Source organism: Myotis davidii, unplaced genomic scaffold (genome assembly GCF_000327345.1).
Source record: "Myotis davidii unplaced genomic scaffold, ASM32734v1 scaffold223, whole genome shotgun sequence".
In the NCBI taxonomy this organism is placed as follows: Eukaryota; Metazoa; Chordata; class Mammalia; order Chiroptera; family Vespertilionidae; genus Myotis; species Myotis davidii.
Genome location: NW_006294609.1, coordinates 465,483 through 486,874, shown reverse-complemented (window position 1 = coordinate 486,874; position 21,392 = coordinate 465,483). Strand labels below are relative to the sequence as shown.

Below are 21,392 nucleotides of genomic sequence, written 5' to 3'. Positions count from 1 at the left end.
GGAACCTGCTCCCTTATCCACCCAGGCCCAGCACAGGCCCCGCTCTGCACGGCCGAGGCCGCGTCAGGCAGGGAGCTCGCGGGGGCTGTCACAGCCTGGCTCAGTCCCCATACCCTGAGCTTGGCCACAAGATGTCCCCGGGACGCTGCTCACCAGCTGCCCGGGATGCTCTGTGCCTCTGCTGATGTCTTCAGCACAAAGGCAAGGGCCAGGTACGGACATGGGGTCTGCGTCACCAACACCCACCCTTCACCCCCTCTGGGCGTGGGGTGCTGGCAGTCGACACGCACAGCTCCCCCAGCACTGTCTGTGGAAGCACCGCACGCTGACCTGCAGTCCGTCCCCTGTCCGTGACACACCCCCATGGTACCTCTGTGATCCTGACAAAGGACAGCATCTTCGAGATTCTTGAGGAGCTGGCGGCATGGACTTCAACCGGGGCCGGGGCACAGTCCCTCCGCCGGGACCAGTTTCACAGCCTCCTGAGTGCCCAGCCCAGTGCCCGGCGCCTCGGAGCCCAAGCTGAGGTGGGACGGCCACAGGGGTGCCCAGCACAGCAGTGGGTTCGAGCAGGGCTGTGGAGGGGCGCAGGATACTGACGAGGTGCCCCTCCCTTGTGGCGGTATCTCCCCAGCACCCTAGGAGGGACGTGGCCGCTTGCCCTTTGCCTGTGTTCATGGCTTTGCTTCCGCGAGGCCAGGTGGGTTTGGAGCCCCGTCTGATAGCTCTGTGCTATCTGGCAGGAGCCCATGGTGGCCAGCGCCTCTGGAAATGGCGTGGAAGCTTTGCCGGAGGTCGGGGAGGTGTACGAGACTCGCGAGCCCGGCCATGGGCAGGACCAGCAGAGGTTCATGCTGAAATGAACCCGCAACCTGGCTCCCTGCTGCCTTCGGCCGTGTGGCTGGCGGTGCCTACAGAGCTGAGACAACTGACAGACGTTCTGAGGTGGCTCACAGACTCCGGCTGCTGCCCCAGCGCGTGGCCTCCTGCGGGAGCCGTGGCCAGGCTGCGGCTTGGTGAGGTCACCCTCCATCTCTGACCTGGCAGCTCCCTGGAGGAGCCCCGAGAGCACAGCTCACCCAGCAGCTTCCCTCACGTCTCATGAGGCTCATGTTGCAACCCAAACAGCTACTCCTCACTGACAGTCCTGCTGTGGAAATCCCTCTGGAAGTGTCCCCAACATCCCAGTGGCCTGGCTACAGGACACTCAGGGCCTGTGTGGTCCCTCCCTACGGTGCCAGAGGTCTCCCGCAGCGACTGGCCAACAGGGCCCGCGTGGGAGGCCAGTCCCTGCACGGGGCGATCCATAGCTCCGGACCAGGCTGCCTCCCCGGGACGGTGCTTAGCTCCTGGGCGGTGGCCAGAGGCCCTGGAGGAGGCTGGGCGGAGATGGCAGTACCTGCTGTCGGCAGTGCAGGGGGGTCTTTCCTCAAGGGGCCTGGGTCTGTGATCGAGGGGCCAGGCCTCTGTTTTGGTAGCCCAGGTCCGATGTCGTTTCCTAGAAACAACCCTTCTGCTCACATGGACCAAGTCGGACTTTAGCAGGCTGACCCTCCATTCACTTCCAGGGACCACGATCACAAGCCCGTGCCCATGCCTGTGCGTCAGATTGCTGACTGGGGCTGCGCCCCCACCAGGCACCACGCCTTTGGCGAGGCCCACCCTGCCTTTAGCACCTGAGCGCCACCAATAGCCCTGCCACCCCGGGAACCCCCCGCATTTAGAGATCCCTGCTCTGTGGCAGCAGCTCCCACTGCAGTTTCTGACCCATGGAGAAGGGCATGCAGCTCTTCAAGGGGGCCAGGCCCTCACTGACGTGGTCCCCACGGTCGCGGGACAGGCAAGCCCTCTGGACCCTCCGGCAGTGGGTGAGTTGGCAAGTCGCCTAAACACCCTCATCTCCCTAAGCCCCCAGATCCCCCCTCTGCGTCCCCCAGGGCGGTCTGGCCTTTCAGTCCTACTTATGTGCCTGCCTGTGGTCCATGTTTCAAACGACCCACGAGACCTCAGGCCTTTCCGATTCCCGGCGCTGCGGCATCGAGCGCAGATCCTGTCAGTGGACCTGTTCAGTGGACTCGCCTGATGCATCTCATATTCCTGCCACCTGGGCCCACACGTGTGCTCCAGACCTCCGCCTGCAGAGCTGGGAGGACCACGCAGCTCTTCTGGAGCAGAGCCACCTCCTCACGGGTCACACTGTGCTCCTCACCCTTGGGGCCTGCGGGGCCTGCGTCTGGTTCTAAGCAAAGTGGGGGGCGCTGAGGATGCTGAGTGTCCCACAAGGCCCCTGCCTATGGGAGGCCATTCCAGGTGCTTCAGGTAAAGGAGGGCTGACCTCCTCAGGGAGGGCCCAGAGAGGGCTCTTCTGGCAAAGAAGCCAGCAGAACAAAGGGGCCTGAGACCGCCGGCTTCCCCAGGATCTGCCGTAGCTCCTACCCCCTTTGAAGGATCCTACTTCTTCCCTATCAGTGATTCAGCTTTAAGAGAAGAGTCCCTTTCGTGGGGCCCGGCCACATATGTGAGGAGGCTCTGGGTGCAATGCCTGATTGGGCTGCTAACTCCCAGCTGCCCTGGGTGTGGTGCAGGCTGTGGGCCAGGCCTGGCTGCCGGGGGCCTGGCCTGTCACATATGCTCCTGTGCTTCCCGCCCCAAAACCGCCCGGACATGGCCTGAGCCACCCTTGGTCTCACTCTCTTTGGGCGGCCCTTCCCCCCACTAATCCTGCGTTGGCCTGGCCCAGCTGGGCTCTCTCTGCCCAGTTGCCTTCGCCGCCCCCCTCAGTGCCCTCTTTCTGCCTGGCCTCCTTAGTCAGTCACTTCCTTCTACTGCCCTGGCCTCGGACTGTGCGTCAGAGCTCCCGGCTGTCCTTGGGGTGAGGCGCCCCATGGAGTCGGCAGGTCCTGGGGACCACACTCAGTGTCCCCTGCTGGATACAAGCTGACCAGCCGGCCAGGTGGAGGGTCTTCGCTATGACCCTGAGGGAGGAGGGGGGTGGTCTTGGAGAATTCGTACCTCAAGCCTGCAGGTTTGCAACTTTAAGTTTACTGTAAAGCACCCCATGGCCTCTTACCCAGGTGACGCGTGCCCAGGTGTCTGCCCAGTTACCCTGTAAACTGCAGAGTCACGGCTGCACAGATGCCCTATTTCACAGGAGGAAACAAGCCGCATGCAAAAAGCGAGGAATCCACGGACCAAGCTCTTCTCGAGACTGGAGGAGGAGAGCGGTGACTTGCCGTCCACAGGGCCCTGAGCGTGGCTTCCACATGCCTGGGTCAGGCCTACGTGTGGGCGCCACCTCCCTGTCCTCCGTGTGTCCAGAATGGGGAGTGGGCAAGTCACGAGCGTGGGTAGAGCGACCAGATGCTGATGCGATGATCCCTGGACCCCGCGGCCAGCAGGCCGTCTGCGGCGAAGGCTACGCAGTGGACCACAGCGCTGTGGAAGGCCAGCATGGCCAGCGGCTTCATCGTCCGCCAGTGAAACACGCGAACGCGATGGTCCCAGCCCGCAGTGGCCAGGATCTTTCGGTCAGGCCGGATCTTGACATCAGAGATCCCAGGATTGGTGAGTTCATGAGTCCCGCGCACCTACAGGATCGAGAGAGGCAGAGAGTCATTAGGGGGCGTCTGAGACCCGTCACAGAGGCTCCCATCGCCAACATCCCACCCACCCCGTCCAGCAGCCGGAACAGGACGGAAATGTGGGCTGCTACGCAAACTCACCCCTTCCTCCTGGGAGCAGGCCGGCCGAGGGAAGCAGCCTGACCCCTGCCCTTAGCCAAACCCTGGGGTTATGATGGAGGACTTCGGACCTTCCCTCAGAGAGTCCTGAGGCCCCACAGAGCTGCCCCCTGCACAAGCTCCTGCACGAGGTCTGCTGGGAATTGGGGGCTCTGATCTCCCTCCATCAGGCCCTCAGGAAAAAGCTCAGTGGGCGGGATCGTGGGGCCCCTCACACTGCACCCAGCGTCCAGGTGAGCGGCAACATTGCCAGCTCGACGGCAACACGAAGCCGGCATGCCTCCCTCCGGAGAAACCTCGCACCCGCCCAAAGCACCCGGAGTACAGCCAACGCAAAGCCCATCTTCAGCAAACTGAGATGAAGTGAAACCTCAAAAGACGAGAGGGGTTGAAGGCCGCCAAGAGTGTGAACGAGCAGCATGTGGGCGAGCCGAGCCGAGGACAACACTGACCACAGGCTGCAGCAGGGCACGGCTAAGGCCGCGGGAAAGCCTTCGTCCCCAGCCTGGGTCCCAGGAGAAAGCGATGGTGGCACAAAACAAGGAGCTGCACAGGCACATCCATTGGTGTGGAGCAACCATCAGGGCTGGCATCTCGGGCACTGACACCCCCATACTCCTCAGTGCCAGGCGATGACCCCTCAGTGCCAGGTGTCTCCTGCAACCAGAGCTGCCTGTGGTCACGTGGCTCTCGGTGACACAGGACTGTGCCTTGCTCCGCAGGGCACCTGGCACCTCTGTCCCCCCGACACTAAATGACAGAGGCACTTGGCCGTCATTGTGACAACCCCAACTGGCCACCTCCTTCCACTGCTCCTGTGTTTGGCCTAGCTCTGTGTAGCACGAGATCACCCCTCACCAGCACCCCCTGTTCTCCTGATTCACCTCCCAATGGGGCCACAGTGCCCTAGATGAGAAGCACTCATTTCTACAAAGATAACTCAAGGGAAATGAAGGGAAGAAATGGCCACATTCCTTGGAAGCCAATGGCAAACATCAGCAAGCATTTCGGCCTTAAATTCACAAACAGAACTTCACGAAGCAGTTACCTCTATAAAACAAAAACCCAAAGCAGCACAAGAGAGGAGGAACGCACTGGCAGAGCACAGGACGAGGGGGAAGGAAAACGCAGAGACACGAAGGGGAATCGGACACAGCAGACGGAGCCTCGTAACAAGGCAGAGAAGGCGGGAATGGTACAAAGTGAGCAAAATGAAAGGGGAACAAAGAGAACAGTCAGTGCTGAGATAGGTCGAGTCAAATCATTGGACATCATAGCGAAAAAGCCCCTTTGGTAGTCAGGCAAACGGAGCAAGTCGGTTTGTGAGGGTAAGGTTTAGAGGCTGTCCTCAGAATGTTCCAGGCCACATCCGTGCCAGCAGACGGCAGAGTGATGCCTGCAGAGGCTGTGGAGGAGGCAGGGCCCCAAGAATTTTATATCCAGCCAAACTGCCGCTCAAGGATAAAAACAATAGACAAGCATTTTTGAACATGTAAGAACTCAAAGTTATGGGCTCCCATAAGCTCTTCCTGAAGGACTAGGAGATTAACCCGTCTCCTAAGAGAACTGGAGAACTGCAGCAAACGGCCTGGCAGAGAACACGGCATCGACTTACCTGTAGGATTAGGGCTAAAACAATATGGGGATTATGGCTATAGAACCGGTTATGTAAGTAACAGAAATATGGGAGGGTAGCAAGAGCGATGGGATGCTAAGTTACCGATTTGCCCATCTTTTGTCATTTGGGGAAAAGATACAATAGTCAACCTCCTATTTGAGAGATTATCGACACACTGTCAATAATGACAAAATGTTATTTCCTCTGCCCCACCATCCCAGACTTTAGGTACCTTTGTTTCCTAGCATTTTCCCTTGTATTTCTCCACCAAGGACTAAACAATAGATTTATGATTGGAATCCAAAGTTAATCCAAATCCGTGCTACATATGAGGGAGATGCCAACAGAATGACTGGCAAAGATATACTAGGAGACTGCGGACAAGAGAAAGAGAGGTCCAATCTTACGAAGAAAGGCTGAATTCAGAGCCCAAAGCATTGTGTCAGACTATATACCATACTTAACAATGATAAAGGGTGCAAGTCACAATAAAGAGCTATGAATATCCATCAACAAATAAACATCTTATTGTTCGTGAAGCAGGAATAATCGGAAAGTGGCTGTGATGGAGTAACTGGTACCAGGCCACTCCTCTTGCTGTAAACAACCATCAGACTGGACAAAATATACTACACAACTAGGAACAGGTACCGGACAACAGGAGGCAAGGGCAGCTGATGAGATAAATCTCCCAAATGCCCCAGCAGCTCTCTGTCCAGGGAACGTCCCAGCCTCGGGTCCAGGTGGAGCCCAGCAGCTATGTGAGGTGGGAAGGCAGGGGTCAGAGTGTGGGGCCGCGAGAGCAGCTGAAATCTGGGGCATGGCAGCGGCATAGAGGGGGCTGGTGGAGGGACTGAAGGCCGTGTGTGGTCCCATGACTTCTGTGGGAGGCTGCATGCTCAGGGCAACACACCACACCAGGTTCACCAGACAGTGGCTGCTACAGGGTTAAACATTACAGATACAAGAGACCAACAGTGATCTCGGGCCCAGCCGGGACCCGAGTGCAAAGACAGCTTGACAATCTAATACTCACTGAGAAGCCACATGGCCTGGCTTCAAGAATGAGGATTACACCTTTGGGCAGGGCCCACTCCAGACTTACTGTGACGAAGCGGGAAACCAGGCCCTACGAGTTGGGAAGTTGGTCCCATCACATTAGAGGAACCTGGGAATGACCCTGGGCTTCCCACAGACCTGCCCTAACAGAGCACAAAACCAAACCCACACAAGTTCAAGGTGAACAGCCAGTGACTGCACCGCCCGCGAGAACGAACGTGAACACTCTTCAAAGCAAAAGAACAGAATTCAGAGTCTCTATCCCATATTATTTACAACGTCCAGCAAACAAACAAAAAATGATTAGACACACAAAGAAGCAGAAATGTATTATGAGCCACAGTCAAGGGGGGGAAAAGCAGTTAATAGGAACTGACCCAGAATGGCACAGATGTTGAACATATCAGACAGAGATTTTAAAGCAACTATTTAAATATGTTTTTAAAGAAAACATGAAAGGAAATGCACTAAATAATTACCAAAAAAAAAAAAAAAACTGCCTTGGTGAGTGAACAGATAGGAACTATTACCAGAGAAATGAAAGTTATATATATATAAAAAAAACCCCAACCCAGAATAGCCAACGCAGTATTAAAGGAGAAAATAAAGTTGGAAACTGATGCTACCTGACTCTCAGGGCTCGGCAGCACCAGCCTCTGAGCGGACGCACATTTCAGATGAGTCTGTCACTGCACCAAGTCTTCCACCTCAAGGGCAGGGTCAGGCCAGAATGAAGAAGTGCCCCCTTGCTCATCAGGTTTGTTTAAACAGAGCCTACAGCCCTAGCTGGTTTGGCTCAGTGGATAGGGCATCGGCCTGCGGACTGAGGGGTCCCGGGTTCGATTCTGGTCAAGGGCACATGCCCGGGTTGTGGGCTCGATCCCCAAGAGGGGGCGGGGCATGCAGGAGGCAGCCAATTGATGATTCTTTCTCATCATTGATGTTTCTCTCTCTCCCTCTCCCTTCCTTTCTGAAATCAATAAAAACGTATTTAAGAAATTAAAAATAAATAAATAAATAAATACAGAGAGCCTCCGCTGTCTCCGTTGTGAAAGATGGGGGTTAGGGCTGGGAATGGCACAGGGGTGTAAAATGTGCCGGGGTAATAGGGTAGCTTATTTAGAGAGCAAATATTCACCAGGACCCAACCATGTTTTCAAATGATCATAAATTATTTTATCAGTGCATTTGCAAAGGTTTATAAAAACATCCATAATATATTTTTTCCGTAGATTCTAGAGTTACCAGTGTGACAGCTAATGCAATAATGATTTGTTTCAAATGTCAGTGTTTAAGCTGCATAAAGCTGATTTTATTCACTTTTCTGGTTGGCTGCATTCTCGTTAATGAAATTAACACACCCATCACATTTGTCCCCAGGGGACAAGGATCTGATTTATTTTTCTATTAAAATCAGTTGCAGACAACCACATTTGGATGGCCCTAAATGGGGTTCACCCAGGAGCCACGGGGCTCCCTGGGCTTCCGGGCGCAGTTCATTAGCACCAGGGCTGGGTGAGGCGCCAGCATTCAAGAGATTATGACATCGGAAACCTACAATGTTAAAAAATGAAATTTTTGTAATAATATATTTTTATTTCCTGTGATTTTTAAGAAATAACAACTGATTTTTTTAAAAAAATATTTTTTTTATTGCTTTCAGAGAGGAAGGGGGAGGAGAGAGATAGAAACATAAATGATGAGAGAGAATCATGGATTGGCCGCCTCCTGCACACCCCCTGCTGGGGATCGAGTCCTCAACCTGGGCATGTGCCCTTGACTAGAGTTGAAGCCTGGATCCCTCAGCCCGCAGGCCAACGTTCTGTCCACTGAGCCAAACCGGCTAGGGCACAACCGATGTTTTAACACAAAACCAGTAACACTGTAAGGTGGGGTTTACAGTGAGCGTGAAAGTAAAATATACAACAGCACAGCAGAAAGCACGGGAGGGTGGGCACTGCAATCCTGCTCGTGCAGGGCTATGACACATGACAGGCAGGGCGACAGCACCAAGCAGACACAGTGAAGAAGCCAGGAGAGGAAATGAAATGGAATACTAAAAAACAAATATTTGATTAATACACAAGAAGGGGGAAAGGAGTACAAGAGGGTCAAAAAGAGAGGTGGCAAGTGGAAAACGTACCAAGATGGTAGACTGACGGCCAGGCACATCACTAATTATAATAAGTGCAAACAGGCTAAATGCTCCAATTAAAAGACGGAGATTGTCACAAAGGGCCCAAAAGCAAGACTACAAAAGATGCTTTTAAATACAAAGAGATCAAGACAGGTTAAAAGTAAGAGGGTGTTGGTGAAGGCCTCAGGTTGGGGGAGAAGGCGGGCCAGAAGAGGTCAATGGGGGGGAAAGGGGGAACATGTGTAATACTTTCAGCAATAAAGATTTTTTTTTTTAATGTAAGAGATATCTCCTGCAAAGAGGAAACAGAATAAAGCTCATGCCACAGTTCTAGAATCAAACAAAGCCGACTTCAGGACAAAGGATGTTACAAGAGACATGGAGGACATTTCATAAAATGACCATCCAGCAGCGCAGTAACCATCTGAAATGCTTACAGCCCTAACGACAGAGCTTTAAAATTCATGAAGCAAACCTGACAGAACTGAAGGGAGAGACAGGCGCGTGCACAACCTCACCCAGACACAGCGAGACCTCACTCGGGACCTGGTAGAAAACTAGACAAAAAGATGGGTAAGGACCCTGAAGACCTGAACAGCACTACCGAGCACCCCGACCTACGTCGGGCTGACAGAACACTCCGCCCAACAACTGCAGAACACATGCGCTTTCACCAAGATACACCATGTGCTGGGCCAAAACACAAGCCTCAATAAATATCTGCATCCTGACATTGCACAGGGCACCTTCACTGACAGCAGAATTAACCGAGATTAAAGATAGCCACAAATTCAACAAATATTTGGAAATTAAATAATATACTTCTAAGGAACCACTGGATCAAAGCAGAAATCACAAGGGAAAATAGAAAGAATTTTCAACTGAATATAAAAATGAAGACACAATAAATCAAAATGCGTGGGACAGACCCGCAAAGGCTGGTGACTGGACTGGAAGCCGAGTCCTCCGCGGCCCAGAGGAGGGGCAGCGCGAACCCGGAGGAGCACCTACAACCGTGGGCACCGCCAACGTGAGGCTCGCACTCAGGGGTCCCCACTGAAGGACTCCTGAGGACAGGCCCCTCCATTTCTAGGAAGGAGGGTTTGAGATGCAACAACGTGGGCAACACTCATGGCTCAACATGGTAACGAGGAGATGCTATCTGTGGACATCTGGAGGAAGGGGGAAGGCGAAAGGATTAAAAAGGTAAAAGCTGTAAACGGATGCATAATCAGAAGAAACTTGGCCTGAGCCATGTTAACAGTTGGCAAAATTGGCCTTTAGGTAAAAATCCTTTCCAGAGATAACAGGGTGACTAAAGAGGAGGTTCAGCCCGGCCGGCGTGGCTTGGTGATTGAGGGTCAACCTATGAACCAGGAGGTCACGGTGCGATTCCCGGTCAGGGCACATGCACGGGTTGAGGGCTCGATCCCCAGTGTGGGGCGTGCAGGAGGCAGCTGAGCAATGATTCTCTCTCATCATTGATGTTTCTATCTCTCTCTCCCCCCTCCCTCTCTCTGAAATTAATAAAAACATTTAAAAAAAGAAAAGGTTCAATTCCCGATGAAGGTTAGCATTCTGAACTTGTATGTCTGTACGCCAGCTTCGAAATGCAGAAAGAGGACGCGGGAAAGGTTAGCAAGATGTGCAGCAGCTGGAGGCTCCACCTGACCCCTCCAGGTTCGCGGGTCACAGGCACAGGGGAGGCCGCGCTGACCCGGTGCGCACAGGTACAGCCGTGCATGTCGCAGGGAGAAGCACTTCCCTTCCCAGCACATGTGGAGCACTCGTGAGACTGGACTGGCCTCCACATTTCAAAGAGCTGATATCATTCAGACCTTCTTCTCCGACCACAATGGAATTAAACTAGAAAATGAAAAATAAAAAATAAGTGGGGGGAAAAAAAATCAAACATTTGGAAACATAAAAACACTCTAATCAGCTCAGCAGTCAGAGAACAAATAAAAATCAGGTCCGCCCAGAGTGAGTGGTGATGAAGACGGCGACATCGTACAATGTGGGACGCAGACTTCAGCTGCTTTGAGAAGAGGCCGGGAACGAATGCGTCATGCACCCAGCTCAAGTCAGCCACAGCGCGAGCCCAGAGAGCACGGGAGGGAGGCAGGGGAAGAGCCGAGCAGAAAAGCTGGAACAAAAAAAGAAAGATCAACAAAGACAAAGCTGATCAGGAATAATAAAGGGACGTTCCTGCAAATACAGCAGAATTGTACACGGTCCTTACCAACGCCTAAGAAAAAGTCAATACGAACATACCTTGAGGATTGTTATGCCTGTAGGAAAATAAAACTAACCCCCAAAATCACGACACCTAAGTTAGTCCAAGAAGAAAATCAGACCATCCCTTCAGAGAACACGCCTGCCCCTGGAACAGGCAAGGACTGACCCACAGCCACTCCGAAACAGGCCCCCTGTCGACGTGTCCAGAGGTCAGTAGAGGAGGGGATGCCTGCCTCCCGGTTCTGGGCTCCTGACACCCGGATACAATAAGCAGTGTGAGGAGACAGAAGAGGGGGCACAGCTCCAACCGAGCCCCCCCAGAGGACATGCTAAGTAGCGGGTTATTTAGCACTATGCCATTGTTGCAATGTTACTAGAAACCGAACAACAGAATTCACTAAATCATCAGATTTGAGAAGAAAAGCCATAAGTCTGATGGCCCAACAAGGCCTCATGATCAGATCCCCTCCCCGCCAGGAGTGGAAGTGGACCTAACCCGATAATGAAAAGTTGCAACCCACGCAGCCAATGCGGCTCTCCCGTCCCACCAGCGGCTCGGCCAGGACGCCTTCGGTGGTTCCTGCTTCCACTCAGCATGCCCTGCACTCCCGGCTCCACACACAGGCTCCCAAGATGGGCACACGCTGGAGCAGGGCCATGGAGGTGGGTGCCACTGCGCGGGTGAGAAGACAAGTCCACGCGTGCGCCCGTGTGTGGAGGCGTATCTGCCCGAGCCCCTCCTGCGTCGCCTGGACAGAGAGCTGGCAGCTGGAACAGGCTCGAGGGGCTGACCGCCACTGTCCCCCACCCTTCTCTCCTGTGAGCTTTGCCCCGGAGCCACCAGCATTCTCTCACCCCCACGGCAGCATCGCCACCTGGCAGGGGCTGAGGTACCCAGTGCTGCCCAGGGGTCAGCTATGAGACTCCCCACCGGACACCCTCACAGCTCCTCCTGGAAGTGCAGCAGCAGCAGCGAGGCGAAGGCTGGCGGCTCATAGCTCTCCCTGGCGTGAGAAGAGGCAATGAAGTTTCATGGGGACCTACACGGGGAGAGGCTGTCCCCGGGCTGCGTGTGTTCTCAGGAAGAGGAGTCCTGTCGGGGTTCACGGTGAACATGGCCTGAGCCCCCTCCCACAGTGCTCCTGAGACGCATACAACCCGCCGGGTGGTGCCACAGCTCTGTTCTCCAGTGATCAAGTCAGGAGGAACATGCTCCGTCAGGGTCCTGTGGCACCCCCGAACCTGCCCCACATGCCCTGCTGCCAACCCTTTGGAGGGAAGCCCCCGCAGGGCCGCGGAGAGGGAGGGCAGTGGCCACGCAGCAGGGACACCTGGCCAGCCTCAGGCACAGTGAGGGGGAGCGCGGTTAGTCTGCCTCCCAGTCCTGGCTGGCTGGGGTGGGGGGGGACCTCATTATTATTTAAAGGCCTAAAAATATTGCTGGCCGTAAATCAGCCCCTGCTTCAAGGCCGTGGGCCCTGCCCCACGTGTGGGAAGGAGGAGCAGGTCTGTGCACCACCTGTGTCTGACGACAGAGGCCCGAGCTCCTGGTGGCGCCCCGGAAAGCCACCTTGGGAAGGCAGGTGAGCAGCCTGGCGTCACAGCGCGTCCTCAAGGCTGCAGCATCCTGATGCAGGTGACTGAGGACTCCTGGCCACTACCCCAGCCCTGGCCAAACCTGTCCTGGACCAGGCCCCTCCGGGGAGGATCCCTGGCCACCAGTGGCTCTCGCAGCGCATGACCTCAGGTGCCAGGAATGTGCACGCGGCGCGGCCGCCATCTGGTTCCCATTACCCACGCTCTGCTGCGGGAAACCTCATCTGCGTCTCCGCGCCCAGCGCCCGCCTGGGAGAGATTGATTTGGGCTCATTAGAGACTTCAGCAGCAGGCCGAAAGGTGAGGCACATCTGTGCCCACGTGGCAGGGCCGGGCACAGCGCACCAAGGGCCCTGGGGCAAGGATGCCTGTGGATGACGAGGGCCTGGGGGCCCCCAGATGCTTCCTCCTCAGAGGCCTGCGCTGCCCAGCCCCAGTGTCTCCAGGGCCTCTGGGCCGAACCAACTTTGAAGGTGATGCCCAGCTGTCCTTGGGCGAGGTGGCGCGCTCGGCGGGAGGAGCCCTCTCCGGCTGGGCGAGGCCCCGGCCCAGGCACCGCCATCACGCCAACGACAGCCATCCTGCAGAGCTTGCTTGCCGTCTGCTGGAACTTTCCAATTCATTAATAATGCCCTCTGCTTTAACTTTTCAATTCATCAGTACGGTAAAAGTTCATCTCTGGACTGCAACATGCCCCATAAATTTAAGTCTTAAGTTCCAGCAGCTGTTTCTCGAGGGAGCCAGGAGAGACCAGGCAGATCTGAGCCAGGAGGGCCCATTCCTGGGACCGGGACCCGAGAGCGCTGCAGCCTGGGCAGGGTCCTCAGGGAAGCTGCCTGAGTGGTCAGCTCTGGGAGGAGTCAGGCTGATGAAGTTCAAGGCGCAGTGGGGTGGAGCACTGGGCTCCACAGTGAGTGGGTCTCTATAGGCCTGGGGAGCCGGAGGGGAGGGTGTGAGGGAGGGAGAACCTGCTGCCCATGGAGGTGGGGAGGGCTCCGTCCTCAGCAAGGCTGACTCAACTGCCGAGGACCCAGCACGTGGACATGGAGCACCGGAGCGGTTCCGCTCCCTTCCGAAGACGCCCGCCATTGTTATGACCTTCACTCCCACCCCCGGCAGGTCCACAAGGGCCTTTCTCCAGGATGAAGGCACTCGAAGCTCAGCCCCCACTGCCTGGCCTGGCCCCACTGGCAGGCCTGTCTGACCCCCTTCCTTCAGGGCCTTGTGGCTCCCTGGGATGACAGAAGGATGGAGGCATGGTTGGACACTGGGAAGGGTGATGCCAAGGAAGAGTGAACATGTGCCCTGTCCCCAAACATGACATGTGACCCCTCCTCCTCCTGTCTTGCTGGGCTCCGACCGCTGCTCCTCATGACTCACAGGGCTCGAGACAGACCCTCAGACCCCACCTGCAGAGTCACGGGGCAGCCTCACACCTGGGCAGTTGGCATGGTCCTACCCCTGCTGCCACCCACCACCTGCTCTGGTTCTAACCTTGGTTCTCCAGCAGGACTATTCTTTCTGGGATGCCAGTGGCCCCTTCAGCTGTAGCATGGGAGGGCACCTCCCAGTCTCTCTACCGGACCTCAGTGTCTATCCTCAGACTTTTGCGTCACTGCTCTCTTGGACACCCCCTCCTGTCCTGGCTGTCCTCGCTCTGTCCTCTTGGGGTGACCTGGTGACAATGTCACACCCCCAGGTTACAGCCAGGGTGTGGTGATGCCTGCTGGGTACCACAGTGTGTTCTGTTTTTCACCTGGGGCTCATCCCTCCCCCATCCCACCCATGTGTCTGAGGGGCCCAAGGGTGCCTCTTCCCCTTGCTGTGGGGGTCCAGTCTGGGCAACTATAAGGCAGGCTTGGTAGGCTGCTGGGCAAGGCTCCCCACCTGGAGAGGGGCCCCAAGAGACACCTCTACTCTGCCCTCCCATCTCTGGTGGGAAGCTGGACCACAGCCTTGCCGAGCCAGCCCAGGACCTGCCCTGCAGCAACCAGTGATGAAAGCCAGTGAGGTCAGGAGCTGGGCTGCTGCTGCTACTGGCACCACCCGGAGTCCTGCTCCCCCGAGACCTGGATTCAGACTCCCTGGCTAATGGGGGCTCCTCGCCCATCCCCAGAAGCCAGGGTGCACCTAGGTGACCCTCTGGGGGCCAGGAGGTAGAGGACACAACCAGCAGCATCTCCTCCCCCATGGCCTGTAGCTCCTGGGACCTGCACCAGAGTGAGGCCTGGGTAGGAGGACTCCCACCCCCAAGCTCCATCCCTCCCATCCCAAACAGGGCTGAGAAGTAGGCTAGGCCAACCCGTGCGGAGCACCAGGCACAGCCCAGACAGGGCCCCTAGGTGCTCCGCGAGGCCGGCTGGATGGAAAAGTCCACTGGGACGTTGTGAGGGTCACTGGGACGTCAGGGGTAGGCTTTCAGCAACGCCCCACTCGACCCCGAGGCCTCACATCCCGTCCCCGCTGCCCGTGAGGAACGGCCTCCCTGGGGCCAGCTTGCAGACCGCCACCCGGGCGTGACTCCGTGGATTTCTCTACATTGGGCTATTTTTGTTTTTTGATTAATCAGTTCCTTACTGACCAAATTCCTCTGAGTTTTTGCAAATGGGCTGGCGTACTTACCCCTGGACTCTACATGCCTTTTCTCTAGATGGACAAGACGTGACTGCTATTAACCCAGGGTCTGAGAGAAACCCAAACCATGTGAACGGTTCACAAACGCCCACGCCCCCTTCTTCCTGCGCGGGCCCCACAGACAGGCCCGCCTGCACCCCGCCTTGGAGTGATTAATTAGCCAGCGATCTGCAACAACTCCTCTTCATGCCTAAATATTGTTTCAGCCTATCAGACTGTTAGTGCAGAGCAGGATAAATGACACCTCGGGTCTGGCGCACTGACCTGCAGGGCCTGCTGCTCATCCAGGCTCCAGACAGCCAGCGCCTTCTCTGCAGAGCCCGAGACGCCCCTGGCCTTCTGGGAGTCAAAGTCAAGGCCCATGACGGGCTCTGTGTGGCAGGCGATTCGGCTGCACACCTTCCGCTTGGAGACATCCCACAGGGCCACCGATCCATCCTCATAGCCAGCCAGGAGGCACGGGCGGGGGCTGGAGTCAGTCTGCGGGGAACAGAACAGCAGTCAGCTCCTGAGGGGTCCTGGTGCGTCTTTGGGGACAAGGGACTCTAGAAATGGGCTGTCTCTCCTGCTGGCCTGGGGGTGGCCCAGCCAGGAGCTGTTTCCCGTGGTCTTCACACGGCAGGGACAGTGTGAAGGTTCCACACACCCTGATGGCTGATACCACTGGTACAGGACCTGCGCGGGCTGGTGTTGGGGCACCCCAGGGACCGGGACCGGAGGGCACAGAGCTTGGCACGCCCCCACCGAACACTGCCACGCCGCTGTTCGCCAGCCAGGTCCTGCTAGGATCACAGGGTCCTTTCCGCAGGCCTGAGACTCCCAACAACCCCTTGGCGGAGCCAGTCACCTGTCTACAACCACCAACCAAAGAAAATGGTGAGCTCTTTGTCAATGAAAAATGAACTTTCTGTGCTTTGTCAACGTCGCTGCGGAAGCCCCCCCCAATCCCGAGGCTGGCTGAGCCGCGGCGGCGCTGAGCTATTGTGATAAATGAGGGCACAGGTCAGAGGGCCCGTGCCCTGGGCAGACGCCTCGTTTATCTCGCCTCTGCATCGGCTCCAGAGAGCACTGCAGAGCTCCAAGTCACCCTGGCACCGCGAGTGGCACACCAGGCTTGGTGCCCAGTCCCCAGACACTACCAACAGGAAACGCCTCCCGGACAGATGCCCAGGGGGCTTCCGGGACAGAGGACACTCTGGCCGATGCCTTGTCTCTCCACTGGTCTCAGTGGCCCCCACCGAATGGCCTGGGCTCGGCCCCACTTGAGGGTGAGAAATCACTGAGCACATCCCCTCCAGCTCTGACCCGGCCTGGCCTTCAGCCCTGATGGTCAACGGTGAGAAAGGGACCCGGTCAGAGAGGCTGCCTCCTGGGTCACCTGTGCCTCTGGGTTCTGAGCACCTCAACTAGTTGAGGGGCTACAGACCACTGACAGGGCAGCCAGAGCAGGCAGACTGGCCTGCAGGGGTGCACCCAGCAGTTGCCAAGGGGGCCAAATGCTGAGCTCCAGCCTCTACTCCCCACCTGCCCTGCAGGCCTCGCCAGCTTCTTTCCCAGCATGCAGGGCTCCTCTGGGCCCCCCAGTGACAGGCTGCCGGGAGGACACGCCCACAGTGCCAAGCAGGCCTCCCGGGGCTGAGGACCTGAAGTTACTGTGAGGATCTGCTCCGTGACCCCAGGCCCTGAGGGACCCCAGCAGGCAGGCCCTGTCCATGGCACCTCGAGGTCCTGTGGGGAGCCCCCAGCTCGGGGGGCGCCCATTGCTCTGAAGGCTGGTGTGAATAACTCTGCATGAGGCATGATTCTGATGCTGACATTTTACGTGATAATCACCATAGCAACGCAGGTCAGCCTCCTTGAGGAACAAAATCGAGACTACGTCTGAAACCTTCAGAGAAAAATGCCACTTCAGGCCATGCTGCCACACTCAGACAATAAACCAGAGCCTGGGCCTTCAGGCTTGGAGAGAAAAAGGGACGTTTAAGATGAACACAGAGTTTTCTTTTGTGTTGGATCCATATCAACTAACAAAAACGTGATTTGTCCTTCTGTCAACTATATTAATTACCTTAACAAGTTTGTACATCCCATTTCTACACATTTTTCTGCTGGAATTTTTACACGATTACGCAATGACAGCGTTTCCAGGGAGTGGAGTGTGAGCGGATGTGGCCCCTGACGCCCTGCCCGGGGCCTGCGAGCGCCATACCACGCCCCGCAGCATCATGGCCTCGGGGGTATTTCCCACCAAGCGTCATGAACCTGCTGGCGCCAGGAGCTTTGTCACCCAGACGAGCGAGCTTGGAGCCTCACCTCCTCACCGGGATCCGGAATTCCAACTGGAAAGTTATTGGTTAAGAAACTACAGGAAGAAACCAACTGCTAGAAAGGCCAGGGAATCTTTCTGGTCCTGAGAGGGGCCAACGGCTTGGGGCAAGGTCTCTGGGGATGCTTGTCCCATGAATCCTATTGGTCACGCAATCATCTCCAAGCTGCCTGAGCCCATCGGTCTAACCCTCAGGAAGAGTCCAAACAGGCATCGAGGCACACGAGTGGCCCTCAGGAGGTGCTGGTGAACTGAAAACAGCTGAGAAAATGGCCTGAGCAGCACTCCTGAGATGGACGCTGCTCAGTGACCTGCTTCCCACAGTCTCTGCAACGACCAAGATGCTACCTGGGATTCCTTCTTGGTGAACACACCATTTGCTTTGCTGAGCCAAACACGAGTGACCCAAGGCATGAGTATGCCTACTGGGAGCCAGTGTTGACCTCTGACCTTTGGGGGACTGGGTCTCAAGGAAAGCCAGGGCCTCTGGTGAAGGTGGGCAGGCCGCAGGGGAGGGGGGGGAGGGTAGGGGAGGGGAGGGTGGGGAGAGAAAAGGAGACCCATCGGGGTGCCCCTACCCGCAGCCCAACCTGCAGAGGAGAGCAGAGGCCCTGTGGCAGTTTGCAGGGGCACCCCTCGAAGCAGCAGGAGGGCAGCAGGGGCTGTTGGGGACGGAGGCTGTGGTGGAAGCCTCGTGCACAGGTTTTCCCGAGGGGCTAATTGCCCTGTTGGTTTGACGACAAACCTGAGTCCTGAATGGGGCATGATTCACGGCCCGGCGGGCGTGGCTGACAGGGCGTGGCTGGCGTGCACTGGGCCTTACCTGCCACAGCTCCAGGCACATGGGCATGCCTGGCTTGGCATCTGCCTCTGGCTTCAGGGTGCACACTGACGTCTTGGATGGCATCTCCAGAATCTGAATCTGACAGTAAGAAAACAAGTTGATTTGGGCCGGCGCCAAGTCGAGTCTGTTCTATACAAACAAGAGACTTTTAAGGCGATTAGCTAAGACTGCTGCGAGTTTCTGTCTGCTCCCAGTAGGAACCTGGGAGCCCGGCCTAATTAGGCCGCACAGGCTCGTGGGCTTGAGTGCTACGTACGAGCCTTGTGGAACAACGTGCGTGGCATCATTCCTGAGCGACCGTGGGCACGTCCCTCGAGTAGCATTCTACCCAGGGCAGCCTCCGGCCTCTCCCCAGCTTTACCTCCTGGCTGAGCAGGAGGCCTGGCTCACCAAGCACCGCTCGGGGCGGCCACTCTCCTGGCCTCTGCCTGCTTCCCTTTCCTGCTGTGGGTTTTACGGGAATGACTCTGCACTCTCAGCATATCTGATGGTACAGACTTGCGCAGGGACCACTTGGGGACCCGCCACCCAGCCTAGGAAAGAGCCACGACGTGCACCAGGGGAAGCTCTGTGTAGAGCCTGGCTCAGTGCCCGTGCCTCAGCCCTGGGTGTCGTGGCTGTATTTTGTGTCACCTAGGCTGGCAGATGTGCCTCGCTGCCCCGCACAGACAGCTCAGGCTCGGGCTTGTCCACTGAGTTGGGCCAGGCTCTGTCCCGCATTGTCGGCAGGGGACAGTCAAAGCCAAAGGAGCAGGCTCAGGAGCTGGAGCCACATAGACCGGAACTGGGCTCCCAGACATCTGCACCCCTCATGCCTCAGCTCCCTCATCTGCCAAGCAGGGATTAGGGTGCCACTCCTGCAGGTCCACTGCTCCATGTTTGGGGGGTTCAGCCAGCCCTTAGCTCCCCATGCACTGGTGAGAGCAGCTCCACCAACACCACAGCAACAATGGGCAGCCACTGTGGAGCCACACGTCATGCCTCGCCCACACGGAGGCATGCTCTGGTTTGCAGACAGGAGTGTGAGTTCAGAGGAGTCGAGGACGCTGAGGGGACAGCTGGCCTACTGTCTAATGCCCAGAACACAGAACTGCTAGTGGGGAGAACCAGGGTGAACTTGAGTTGTGCAAGCATGGCTGAGCTCTCGCTAACACGCACAGGAGAAGGGCCCAGGCCCCAGAGTTAAGTCCCGAGTCTGAGTTCCAGTTCTGCCACACGTGTGCTGGAGCCAGGCCTGGTCCTCTCAGCTTCGAGGCCCTGCAATGCGCCCCACGCCTGCCTCTATGCTCGGGCGGCACGTCCACAAGCTGGGGCAGTGGGTGTGCTCTGGGCAGGGCTCTCAACGGAAGCCTGCAAAGCGTCCTCACCCCAGCACTGGTAGGAAGGGTGAGTCCTGGGGCCCCTGCCGGGTGTGAACACGCGTGCGCACACACACACACACACACACACTCACACAAGCAGACACACAGGCTCTATACCAGATGGAACGGCCCTCACTGCCCACGAAGGAGACAGAAAAGAACAGAAGTGACATGAACTGTGTTACGGTCATGAAATAAAGGGTGGCCAGAAAGAGGACCCTGGATGCCCGAGGAGGCGCTCTAGCAAAATGAAAAGAAATACAAGAAAGATGATGTGTGACAACCAAGACCCAGTGTGTGAGCCCGAAGTAAAAAGAAAACCGCGGAGGAAGGAGAGAGGGCTCTTGCAGTGACACCAACTCAGGGACAGGCTCATCCCCAGCAACAGAGCACCCGGCCAGGATGGCTCACCCAGGGCGGCGAGAGATGCTCTGCTCCGTCCCCACGCCTTGCGCACCCAACACCGCACAGTGCAAAGCCGCAGGCTGTGGCCGAATGGCAGGGCCCCCTTGGCTGCTTCAGCATCCCGGTGAGCCGGCCCACACTGCGCGGTGAGGCGTGGCCTGGAGAGACACTGACCACGCTGCTGGGGGCAGGGCGCGTGATTTCCTACTCTGTGCACTGTTCTATTTCCTGAATTCTTCAGATTTATTAAAATGAGATTTGTTCCTCTTGCCACCACATCAGGAGGACAGGCTGTTTTCAAGATGCTGAGTGGCTGGAGGGGTAGGAGCAGCCACAAGGAGAGGGATGTCGGAGGGAGCAGATGTCGCTGGACATGGTCTGCACAGGTCCACACCTTGCATGGCCGGGCACACAGGTCCACGGTCAGTGAGGGATGTCCCATCCTGGTCTTTGGGCTCCAGAAGACCCATATGGGCTTGGGAGTCACCCAGAAGTCTGCTCTGGTCAGGAGTGGAGGGGCTCAGGGGGAAACGTGGCAGCCCCGAGGCCTGAGCTGGGCGCCGTGGGAGGGAGCGCGGGGAAGGGAGAGCAAGGAGCCGTGGCCCAAGGACCAGGGCAGCCCGGTGGCCTGTGCCCAGAGCCTCCTGCAGACACTGGAGTGCTTTCCATCTGGCACTCAACTGCACCTTTTATTTCCAGAAGGAAAAATGTTGGTTTGAGCAAGTGTGGCCACCCAGACGGCCAAGTGGGGCAGGAGCACGGCCTCCCCCGGCATTGTCTGGGCACAGGCCAGCGATGCTTTTCCAGGGCCTCGTCCAGGCAGATTCCAGGTGGGAACATGGAAAATAACTATTTTCCCAGGATGTGCCAGGTCCCTGGACGGGCTGCTCCTGAAAAACACAGATGCTGCCAGAGCTGGGAGCCAGGAGGTCGGTTCAAACAGCCTCAAGCAGAAGGCACGAGTGGTCTTAGGGACCAGGCCCGGGAGAGGAGGGTAGGGGGTGGAGGGTGAGGGCAGGAAGAGGGACGAGAGCAGCCAGAAGTCCCGGGGTGGCCGAGGTGGAAGCCAGCACACAGCACCCTGGCCCCGGCGGGAGCCGGCTCGGCCCTGGGCCGCCTCTGCATGCAGGGGGAAGGCTGGCTGCCCGGCTCCTGTCCTCCTGAGGGAAACACACCTCTCTCTTTTCACATTAATAAAACTTTTAACAGGTTTTTGGCAAATTGGCAAGAAAAGTGTATGTAGCTCTAATTGGCGATTTAAATGCCATCATGAACAAATAAATGCCTGTTTCTATCTCATTATTTATGAACTGAACCTGCTTGGAGACAAACGGCTCCTCTTGGGCGGGGGCCAAGCCTCCGTGTGCACAGGCCGCAGGTCCGGGCCCAGCGCTGCCAGCCGAGCAGACTCCCTGAGAGAACCCGGGAGTGGGC

The 21,392-nt window shown here is 56.9% G+C and overlaps 1 protein-coding gene across 1 annotated transcript in view; it reads right to left on the bottom strand.

Annotated features, from left to right (window-relative positions):
* Window positions 1–3,020: 3,020 nt before the first annotated feature.
* GNB1L (guanine nucleotide binding protein (G protein), beta polypeptide 1-like) overlaps window positions 3,021–21,392 on the bottom strand; it is a 53,111-nt gene continuing 34,739 nt past the window's right edge. Inside the window, exons 5-7 of the mRNA XM_006768830.2 lie at window positions 18,172–18,270; window positions 15,287–15,502; window positions 3,021–3,587 (exon numbers count right to left, since the gene is read on the bottom strand). Coding sequence (XP_006768893.1) covers window positions 3,336–3,587; window positions 15,287–15,502; window positions 18,172–18,270 — 567 coding nt within the window. The 3' untranslated portion in view covers window positions 3,021–3,335. The remainder of the gene's footprint in view (window positions 3,588–15,286; window positions 15,503–18,171; window positions 18,271–21,392) is intronic.